Source organism: Anneissia japonica, unplaced genomic scaffold (assembly GCF_011630105.1).
Source record: "Anneissia japonica isolate Jap-2015-1 unplaced genomic scaffold, ASM1163010v1 scaffold2030_len652032_cov178, whole genome shotgun sequence".
Taxonomy (NCBI): Eukaryota; Metazoa; Echinodermata; class Crinoidea; order Comatulida; family Comatulidae; genus Anneissia; species Anneissia japonica.
This window is the reverse complement of record NW_022705472.1, coordinates 238,655-250,200: the sequence shown is the minus strand read 5'-3', so window position 1 is coordinate 250,200 and position 11,546 is coordinate 238,655. Positions and strand designations below refer to the sequence as shown.

The 11,546-nt window shown below is 34.6% G+C and overlaps 1 protein-coding gene across 1 annotated transcript in view; it reads right to left on the bottom strand.

Moving 5' to 3' along the window:
• Positions 1–833: 833 nt before the first annotated feature.
• Positions 834–11,546, bottom strand: part of LOC117105539 — a 108,836-nt gene continuing 98,123 nt past the window's right edge. The window contains exons 96-104 of the mRNA XM_033246705.1: positions 10,124–10,240; positions 8,522–8,884; positions 7,641–7,760; positions 6,779–6,898; positions 6,367–6,486; positions 5,203–5,325; positions 4,159–4,272; positions 3,327–3,446; positions 834–1,682 (exon numbers count right to left, since the gene is read on the bottom strand). Coding sequence (XP_033102596.1) covers positions 1,552–1,682; positions 3,327–3,446; positions 4,159–4,272; positions 5,203–5,325; positions 6,367–6,486; positions 6,779–6,898; positions 7,641–7,760; positions 8,522–8,884; positions 10,124–10,240 — 1,328 coding nt within the window. The 3' untranslated portion in view covers positions 834–1,551. The remainder of the gene's footprint in view (positions 1,683–3,326; positions 3,447–4,158; positions 4,273–5,202; positions 5,326–6,366; positions 6,487–6,778; positions 6,899–7,640; positions 7,761–8,521; positions 8,885–10,123; positions 10,241–11,546) is intronic.

The following is an 11,546-nucleotide window of genomic DNA, read 5'->3' as shown; positions in this document are numbered from 1 at the left end:
CTGCAACTCAATTGAGATATACAGGCCATTTCAGAACATCTAGTTATTCATATACATATCCAATAATTAATACAATGTTCTAAATTCAACCTGAATGTGCTCCAAACATTCGCTGAATGGGCGAATCCAGGACTTTTCATCCAAGTGGGATGTGAAATGTTGCAGATGGTAAATACAACAACTGCTGTTGGATTTTTAATATAAGATAAACAATATCTCACTTATAGATAGATAGATAATACAGTATATATTTTGGAACAATCGGTGATAAATACAAAAATATGAAACTATTCACAAACTATTAGCGGTAATGCATGTACACTTAATGCTGAAATTGCATCCATAAATCCCTAACAAAATACATTAATGTACTTATTCCAAATATGGATTTGGTTCTTGGTGACATGCATATGCAAATTCTTATTAATTATAAGTGTGATTGGATAACTATGAGTATATACATATAAATGGAATAATAGTATAATTACATTCTAGATAAGGTGGAACTTTTATATAATTGTTTAGCAAACCCGCTGCCTGCCAATAGAGATGATTTCAAAATAAAAATAAAATTTTACGTTTGGACAATTAGCACACCAACTGCCATGATAAAAATGGAAATTTCAGAAGTTTTTAAACATTTTTATTATTCCCACCGGTGCTTTGAAATCTCCAAAAATTAGATATGTATATTTCTCCCCAATTATATAAATTTTAAAGCATTTAACTCTCCCATTACTACACTGTTTACATTCACCAATAAAATTATATTTTTATTTTCTCCTCCATCTCGATGTTTTTTTGGCAAAACTATTTGCAAAATAAGAAAATGCAATTTTATTTTGATTTTTTTTCCACCCTCCTCTGACAATCTTTAAAAAGAATAAGTTGGCAAACCAAGGTATAAAAAAGTCTCACCTAAGGAAATTCACAATAAAATGTCTAAAAACATGAAATTGTGGGAACTGAATGATTCAATTCAAGTAAATTACGTTTACAAAAATCAATGCAATTATTTGATAATACAGAGTATAAACCACTCTGTCTAGATTATCAAATTCTATTTTGTTGCTCTACTTTGTCATAATGTGCCTATATATGGTAAAGATGTGATGGCACCATGACCATATTTGGGCATGTCACACTTTTTGATAACGCAGAGTAACCAAGTATAATACAAAACCAAGAAAGATTATTTACCTAAGTACATTATTCAGTTCATAAATAATATCAAATTGATGGTAAAAATATAGAACTAGTCTAAAATTATAACATAATGTATATTGTGGTAGATTAAAATTAAATGAAATAATTATATAGTATAAACAAAATTCTGATTTACTGAAAACCTATCACATAGCTTTTTGAGGATTAAAATACCTAAAGCATGTTTTTTACCATTTGAATCTGATTGCCAAAGGTGATGTGATGTTTATATATCCCGTACTGCAAAATATTTATCACAAATTTTGTTGTTGCAGATGTTAGCATGCAACTGTAAATTCTTCAGTGATATCAAACATGCCATGTAGAAAAACTCCAACCTTCTACTTAACGTCCTATAAATGTTTCGCAGAACAAGCCAGTGAAATCCATGGGGCAACTACATGTGTAGGAGGAGCTGCCTACATTCTGACAGGTGGCGCCATTCATACACTGGTTATTTGCACAACCAAGAGGAACTAGAAAACAATAAAGAGATATTTGTATAATAAAGATACTTTACATTGTCAAATTTGTTGCATTGAAGGCAATTCACCTGCAATGGTTCTCTCCACGCAAGCTTCATAATTAGTAAGGCGAGACCTTTTTTACACATTGTTTTGCAAACTTATTTTTTTAAAGATCGTCAGGGGAGAAAATATAAATAAAATGTTATTGTTTAACAAAAAGAGTGTAGTAATGGGATGGTTAAATGCTTAAGAAATATAATGTCTTATTTTTCAAGATTTCAAGGCAGCGGCAAGTGTAATAAAAATAAGGACAAGTTTTATTTTTTTCTGAAATTTCCAATTTTTTCTTGCTAATTGGCTAAAAATGAAATTTTTATTTATTCAAAATCATCAATTTTGGTGGGCAGTGTTTTTGCGAAACAAGGTATAAAAGTCTCGACTAATAGCTGAAGTAGTATATGTACAGTACATGTATTTGAACATGAATGGAATACCTCACAAAGAAAACGATCACCAATGACTCAAGTAAACAAAGAACTTTACAAGAACCTTGCTTCATTCGCTGAAAATTTTACATGTACCGTAAAACCTTGAATTGAATCCCTGGTTTTTTGCGAAATTTAGATGGGCTTCTTTTTGAGGCTACCTTTGCAAACTAAAGAGGGGGCTTCTTTTCAAAATGAATGCTGTAAATTTTATGAATTTAGAACTCTCCACGGTTCAGCGCACACACAGTGGCTACCACCAGATTAGCCGACTGAGCTAAGCTGCTTCTTTTCGAGGCTGCTCTTGCAAACTAAAGAGGGGGCTTAAATTCGAGATGGTCTTCATCTGGCTATTAAGCCCACTGGGCTTCAATTTGAGGTTTTACGGTATATTTCCATGTTATGATCATCACCATCACAATCCCTGTTTCCATAATCCTCATTATTATCTTTCTCATGCTCTTCAACATCATCATTTTCATCCACTTCGTCATCATCATCATCTTCTTCTTCTCATTGTTATCCTCTTCCCCCCCCTCATTACATCAACATCCCCATCATTTTTCTTCATCATCAGCATTGCCATTGTCATCCTCTTCAACATCATAATCATCATTTTCATCATCATCTTCCTCCTTCTCATCATCATTATCACATAACCATCATCATCATCTTTCTTATCTAATCATTATGATCACATCACCCTTATAATAATCATCTTTCTTATAAACATCAAGAGCACCAGTATTGCCATCCTCATCATCTTTCTCCTTCTCATCATCATCTTTACTCTCACCATCCACACCACTACCACCATCCTAATCATCATCATGTCGTACAGATAACAATTCTTTGTTCGATTTGTAATTTTAATAATTTGATCTACGGTTTTGTTTCTGATGCTTTAAATACTGAATGTAAAAACAAAATACTTTTTTTAAATTTATTTTTATTTCTTTATTCTTTATACTGGGAAAACCTGTTCAGTAGTATATCTACTGTTATCCCACAGGGCCCAGTACAAAAAGACAACAATGACATTCACAATAAATACTCAAATTTATAATAATGATTGTATTTAATGATGCTCAATATTCACATATCATAATTATGATAATGACAATATTAAATCTATACCAAAATGTATATATCATAAAAACTGACTTACTTTGACAGTTGTCACCTGTGTAGTCATCCGAACATCGACATGAGTACATATTACCACTGCTTGGCATGTTGGAGCAAAGACCACCATTCAGACAAGGGTTAGGTGTGCAAAAGGAATCTCCTTTAAGAATACAAGAAAAAAGAAATCAAAGTGTTATCTGATTCTGTAGCCTGGGTTACGGCCCTAATTTTGGGTTACTCAATCTTAGTGCGCACCATACCACATTTAATTGGCGTTCCATACATGATTTATTTTTTTCCAGATTTTTTTGTCTTATTCCATCTCAAAAATAACTTTTCGTTGGTGACTGGTTGTGTAGCCTTTGTTACGGCCCTAATTTTGGGTTACTCAATCTTAGTGCGCACCATACAACATTTAATTGGCGTTCCATACATGATTTATTTTTTTCCAGATTTTTTTGTCTTATTCCATCTCAAAAATAACTTTTCGTTGGTGACGCTGTCCAGACTGAGATCAAAATACTGTTGTAACAGGGGACTAGTGGCAAGTCTACTGGTTTTGAAGCAAGGCAACACAAAACAGTCAGAAAGTTAAAAACACCAAGAACACAATAATTATTTATAAAATACGCTGTTGATGTGTCATTGATACAACGAAATATTCAACACTATTCTTGTGGATTGGTACATTCACTCTTTAGGTCATTTAATACATATTCTCTTTCATTTAATCACAGATGGTATATCTTTGAATAAACAAGTGGTGGCACCAGCTCTCTTCCTGAGGGTGGGGCTGTGACCTTACCTTCCCCTTACCCCTACTGGCGCCACTACTGGAGTAAACCTTTTTTAAAAATAAAATGCATACATACTGTCTTCACAATTAACACCACTGTAGCCCGATTGACAGGAACAACTATAGCCCAAAGATGATGTCGCGACACAAGTTGCGTTATTCATGCAGGGGTTACTGTTACAAGCATTCACTAGCAAAAAATGACACAAAAGAAAATGAGCCAACACAATTGTAGCATAAGAATGAGAATAAGAATAACAGTTATAACAATAATAATAACAATTTTACTAAATCTAACTTGAGGGGAATATTTTTTGTGTTATTTTCCCCTTAACGTCATGTTACTTTCACCTTAATGTCGTCTTTTTTTATTGTTCTCTAATTTCTCCATTGTCTAAAAGTTCCCCTTAAGGTAGGTTTTGGTAACATAACAATCACAATAATAAAAATGATGACAACATAAACAATAATATAATATCAATAATATGAATACATTCAAAAGAAAGAAACAGGAAAGTCATAGGAAAATCAAATTATCCCAATCTGCATGGACCAACCACAAAGCACACTAATGCCCTGCTCAGCAGTGTCTGGATACTAATGCCCTGCTCAGCAGTGTCTGGATAGTGGTATAGGATGAATATATTGTAAAGGCACAAGGCAATGAAGAAAAATCACAAAAATAGCGGTGTCAGAAGATAGTAAATGAACATAAAGCAGTCAAAATAACATAATTTTCAGGGGTGGTGACAGTGGGGAGGCCAGGGCCCCCAGTGTGGACAACAGGTTCTCCTCGAGGAGAATAATACAATTCATTGGGCAAAAAAATATTTGACTATAAAATTGATTAAAAATTAAATTACAAACCCATTAAGTTACCTTAGACCACTTCCAAGAGTTTTGAGCAATGCCCAATCACAACCATGCTCTTATAGAGGATGTTGCCTCCCACACCCCCACCACTCTCAAACCACCCCAGTTGGGCATATTCTGGTGTGATCCTTGATAATTTTTGACCTAACTAATAATTGATTTTTCCCAGATGTTAACTTGCGACTTTTTCTGGATTTCATCTTAAAATGTAGGTAGTTTGAAACTTCTAACATGTCTAAAGACTTACTGTTATCTATTTCGCAACGAACTCCAGAAAATCCTTGCATACAAGAGCAGAAAAAATTACTTCCAACAGAATCTACACATGTTGCCCCATTCAAGCATGGCTGGGTCGCACATAAGTTCACATCTGATGAGCAAGAATAAATTATACAACATGAGTAGATTTACTGTAGATATGTGGCATGGCAATATGGTAGCCTCCCATCCCGGACGGTTCTGGACTCAATATTTTATTCTGGACAACCACTAGTGAAATCCTAAAGCCTCACAATAGAGTTTGTTACAGAGCATTGAGGTATTGAATGATTAACTCCTCTCTCCACCTCCACGGCACATCAAGAGAACTGGGGCGGATTGCTGTAAGCGGGCTTTAGACGGTCTTAACACTTAGCCGACTTTAATCGTAACGTCACTACTGGTCTATGATTATAGACCATTACTATACCGCGGTTTAAGCAGTTAACCATCTTAAATTTTAAAGCGTACTCGGCTCTCATTGTCATCATGACGTTACAGGTACTAGACCTAGTCCTAGATCATCAAAGACTAAGATCGAATGATGAATATTCCGCAATCTTCTCAGCGTCTGTAAAAACTGGTGTACATTTATTTACGTTCATTTTGATAAAGATGCATGTTTTGAGCAAGTGTAACAGCTAGGGCCCTCAATTTTTTGTTACCAGGGAGTGCTTGTTTGCGTTTCAATACTCAAAGCAGTCTAAGCGATGACCGTTTTATAACACTGGTCTTAGCAGAGTGACTTTAGTCGAAGTGATAAAGCCGACTTTATTCGAGGAGTTAAGACTACCAGTTAAGACTGTTTTATTGCAATCCGCAAGCCTCCAATTGGACTAAAATTATTAATTTTGAGATAATGGCAATCACTACCTTTGTTTGTACCTCAAATATTGTGGTCAAAGTACAATTTTAAGCCATTCTAAGCCATAAAATCTCTCCAATGAAATTCACTAAGAATTTTATTCCAATACCCTGACAAAGGCTCTGGCAGCCTCTTACTCGGACCTCCTGTTGGACTTATGTCGGCAAATTTCTGGAGCCACCAATGCAGCAATTGGTCCAAGTAATTAGTCCTCCACTCTTAAATAGCAAACTATTAGCTTCAATGGATGAAAAGTTGTTAATAGTGCAAAAATATTTTAAAAAGTACCATTGCCACATGTTGATCCACTCCATCCAATTGAACAGCTGCAGGTAAAAGAACTACCATCTGGACCTTCAATGCAAGTTCCACCATTAGAGCAAGGATTTGGATCACATGGCTGCACTTCTGTAACACAAAAAGGAAATCACATTAACAATAACAAATCACAAGTCGTACTTCACCTGTAGAACAATTATGAGTATATATCTTGTTTCTAAACTTTGTACCAAATTGGTAACAAATAATTTTGTTTTATAAATTAAATAGATATTTCACCTTCTAGGCTTATTTATGATAAACAACTGCTTACTTTGTTGTAGTGTTATTTTCTTTATATGTAATAAAAATAAAAGTAAATAAAAACTACAAATTGTTTTTCTATGCAGTAATATGCAGTGAAAATGTATAAAAAATGTACCTATTTCACAAAATAAACCAGCATAACCAACTGGGCATTGGCAAGCTGCTGCGTTATCCATCTCAAAGCATGTTCCACCATTATCACACACATAGTTTTCACAGACATCAGTCATGGAACCTTTGAAGTAAAGTAAATCCTTTATCAGAAGTTTTTTTTTAGTATCTACATGTAACCATTTACCTGGTCAGTTTGACCAAAGAATTCAAGGGACGGGTTGCTATGCAACGGTTATAAACAGGTTGAATAGTGTGAACTAGTTGATTATGAGATTAAATAGTTTCATCTGGTTTTGTAACTGTATAATCCAATTATTTTTAAATAGTAACCAATATTTGATGTTAGTTGATTATAGTCAGCATTATCACAATAATAATAATAATAATAATAATAATAATAATAATAATAAAAATAATAATAATAATAATAATAAACAAACATTAAGCCTGTTTTCTACTAGCTGAATTGAAACCGTTGATTAGCTTCCTGAGCTCTGATTTGGATGATCATTTTTTTAGCTTTGCAAAAAATAGAAACAGTTCGAACTACCGATTTTGCTGAAGCAAAAAACTCCGATAGAAATGTGAATGGACATGCGCTTGAACCAACGCTTTCAGTTCGCGCGAATAAATTAAGCCAAAGGAAAACAGGCTTTAGTCATGCACCAATTAAAAAAATATAAAAAATAGGCACGAAAGTATACATAGAGCATGAATTGAATAAAGCAGTAGTAGAAGATTGAATAAAAACGTAAAAAACATGATATGGACGTGAGAACAGAGTAGGCAAACACCGTCTTACAACAGTCACCCCTGAAATGCAGTTGCTATAAGACATTCCTTTTTGCAAAATGACAACTTACCCGTTATGTTTTCACAGTTACTGCCAGTTCTACCTGCCACGCAGCTACACACGTAACCAACCTCATTATTGGTTTCAGTGCAGGTTGATCCGTGAAGGCATGGCCTTCCAACGCACCCAACTATACACAGACAAATAACTATCATTATTATTTGAGCTCATCATCAAATATTTTTTCTTAAAGTATTCACTAAAAAAAAGCCACTACAGTAAGGGATACATCAGAAAAATTCAGGAGCAGTTAATTAATACTCTTAATTTATTCTTTACATCCATAAAGGATGTAAGCAAAGAAAGAGTAAAATGTTCCTGAATTTGCATGCACATAATGCCCGGCGCCACTGCGTCGTACGACTGTCCATCGGCCTACAAATCCAACTCAGCTCCCAGCGAAAGATGATGCAATGCTGTCTGCTCATGTCGGTGGCAGTCAGAATGGATCGTCATTAAAATGATCTGCTGCACGCGTGATTCTCCATAGAATCCCGTCTTCCAGCAACCATCGGGTGCAGGAAGTGCCTGACTATCGAAACAAAATTCACAGTGTGCTACAAGTCTGCGAGCGCTCCACCAATATTTCGAATAGAGTTGGAAAATTTAAACAGGTGTTTTTTAGATACAGCACATGTTCAATAAAAAACAAAACAACTTTCATTTTATCATATTGTGGATTATCATGTAGTGGATTAGGATTGCATTCCACAGAAACTCTTTACAATCCATACTCTTAGATGTAAGATCAAAGATCATATGATTGGGAAAACACTTAAAAGGGAATGAGTTACAAAGAACAGGAAACCATTTTGCATAGCCTTCCCAGGTTGTATTTGTGAGAGAAAGAACTAAGTTAGATGGATTGGGTATCTAAATTAAATCACATACCTGCAAGTGCCTCATCAATAACTTCCATCGCAACACCTTCTGCCACTCTTTGATTATCGGACATAAATGTTATCCAGATCACATTCCCGTCAGAGATAAAGTTCTCTGGAATCTCAGCTCCAGATGCATGGATAACCCTGGTAGAATCATTGACGGGGTTGTTGCCATCTCCAGCACTTAGGAAGTCATAGTTGCGCTCTGTGTTAAATGTCAAGAACATGAGGCGCATCTGTACTCCCTCAGGGGCATCGATGACCCATTTACAGAATACGTTGTTTGGGTATTCACTGCCATATCCTGGTGTGTAGAGGTTGATTGTTCCTCCAGCCATGAGATTATAATTTGCACTACAACTACTATCACCTATTTAAAAAACATGGAATCACCCAAATGAATAAAAGGGCTTTTGCCCATTACTTCAGATCTTAAGAATAATTTCTTCAGTTTGTCATATCTAATTTATATCTCTGCTAGTATTAAAAAAAAAAAGAAAAAAAAACCAATCAGTTGGAAGTTGGGATGCGATTAAAGTTGTTTTGGGGTGTAAACAAAATTCTATAATGATGTGGAAGTCACTGATTGCACTTCGCACAAAATCGTACATTCCGATTTTTCTGCCTCGTAGCGCAGAAATCGTAAGCTTTGATTCACTTTATGGGCATCCAAGGGTAAATTAGTCTGAAGAAAGTGACTGTAGCAGCTGAAACTGTTGCCAAGGTAAGCAACTGACTGGTTCAACAAAAAAGATAATTTTCCTATCATTCAACTCCCCTGCTTTTCATCTCTCTGTACCTCACCAATAGGACTAAGGAGGTTGGACCTATGTACTTTGTGAAAAGAAGACCAATTCTTATTGTTGTTATTTGTGTTTGTACCATGGATCCTACAGAACTTTCTTCATATTAGTAAAAGACACCAATGCAATAAGACAAATAATATAACATGTCAAATACAAACAATTCAAAATTTGATTACAACACAACATAAAATACATACACCAGTGCTTCTCAGTCGTCAAATTATATATAATGATATATAAGAGTATTATAACACAATTGATTTACAAATGATATACAACACAAAGAAAGAAATTCCACTCTACTTTTGTTGTGAACAGCCATAGCATAATGAGGTGCTCAGGACTTTTAAGGGGGTCCTGTGGCATCTGGCTTTTTCATATATTCAAATGAATATTCCAATACACCAAAAATGTAGACATTTAACTTATTAGATCAGGGAGTTGTTATATTAGATTAATACCTGAACAGAAATGGAATTTTGCTACCCAATGATATGCATATGCAAGACTTTTTAATAAAAAAAAAAATCAATCATGATAACTGTTAGAAGGCTGCCATCTAATACAGTAGAACTGCTATTAAAGGGACACTTCTGAAACCAAAAAAAGTGTCCCCTTAATAGGGGTTGACCGTATTGTTAAGATATATTTTAAATCAAAATGTGTCTCCTATTGTTGTCCCCTTAAATAGAGGTATCCCAAAGAGGGGATCCCACTGTATTTTAAGTTTTTGATATTTGCATTTAGAATAAGTGGAGTGAAACTTCTTCATGTATTTGGTGCAAATAACAAGAACATTTCACCTGTTAATTCACAGTGTACTCCCGTGTAGCCAGCAGCGCAAGAGCATTGATAAAACCCAATGTTATCAATGCATGTTGCACCATTTTGACACGGATTGCTGGAACATTCCGAAAAATCTAAGGTGCAAAACATGAAACAGCAATATCTCAACATTTAAAGCCCTGTTCAGACTATCAATTTTATTTGACATCATGACCATATATAGGCACATCATGACCATATATAGGCACATCATGACCATATATAGGCACATCATGACCATATATGGGCACAGCATGACCATATATAGGCACATCATGACCATAAATCAGCACATCATGACCATATATAGGCACATCATGACTATATATGGGAATACAACAGTTTTTTTGTCAAAGAAAATTTGATAGTGTGGAAAGAGCTTTAAACAATGTGATAATGTTTAGGATGAAGTGAAGTGATAAAGATTAGAAAAGCTTGATTGACATACGCATTGTCCCTTTTATGACAAAGCAGTGAATATTAATATTTTATAGTAATTTTGACAAAGTGATGAAAGAATTTTATGGAAAGATTGTTGAATTACCAATCATTGATAGATTAGAGATTATAGATTTACATTCATTACTCAATGCATTAGGACTAACAAACTTCAAAATAAACTAGAATTTTGTTATATGAATTAATATTTTAATACTTACTACATTGTCATAAAAGGGATTATGCACCATAAATGACCAAACAGGTATCACAGAGCTTAAAATATTTTAGGAAGCTGTAAGCACTGATCTCTACTATAACAGCTCAATTGCTCATTGGCCAATCCTTGTACAGATAAAAGTGAGGCCTCGATGCCATGTCGGAGGGTCTACGTGACCTACCAGTTTAGACAACTTACTTTTGGCATTTGTTTAAATTATTGCTAAAAATAACAATTCTTGAAATAAAATTTTAATTTAACGTAAGAATTAAAAAAAAAATCTTCTAACCACTCAACGCGACCCTTTATGCAGTTTATGAAAGTGCGAGCGAAGTTGTTATAGTGATGTTGAACACTAACAATGCAAATAACTTCGCTTGCACTTTTTTAAACTGCATAAACAGTCACGTCAAGTAGTTAGATGATTTGAAAAATAATCATTACGTTAAACTTAAATTTATTATTAAAAAGTTTTGCAAGAATCATTATTTTTAACAATAATTTAAACAAATGCCAAAAGAAACTTGTCTCTTAGGCCCTCCAACATGGTGTTGTTGGCCTCACTGAAACCAGCCAATGAGCAATCCAGCTATTATAATAGACATCAGTGGCTGCAAGCCAGGGACAAACTACACCAAAGGGTCATTGGCTGATGTAATGAAGGAGAGAACGCAAAATGCAGGGCATGGATAATATTTAAATGACAATCTGTTCAAGCTGACATTAGTAATCAGTGGGCGGAG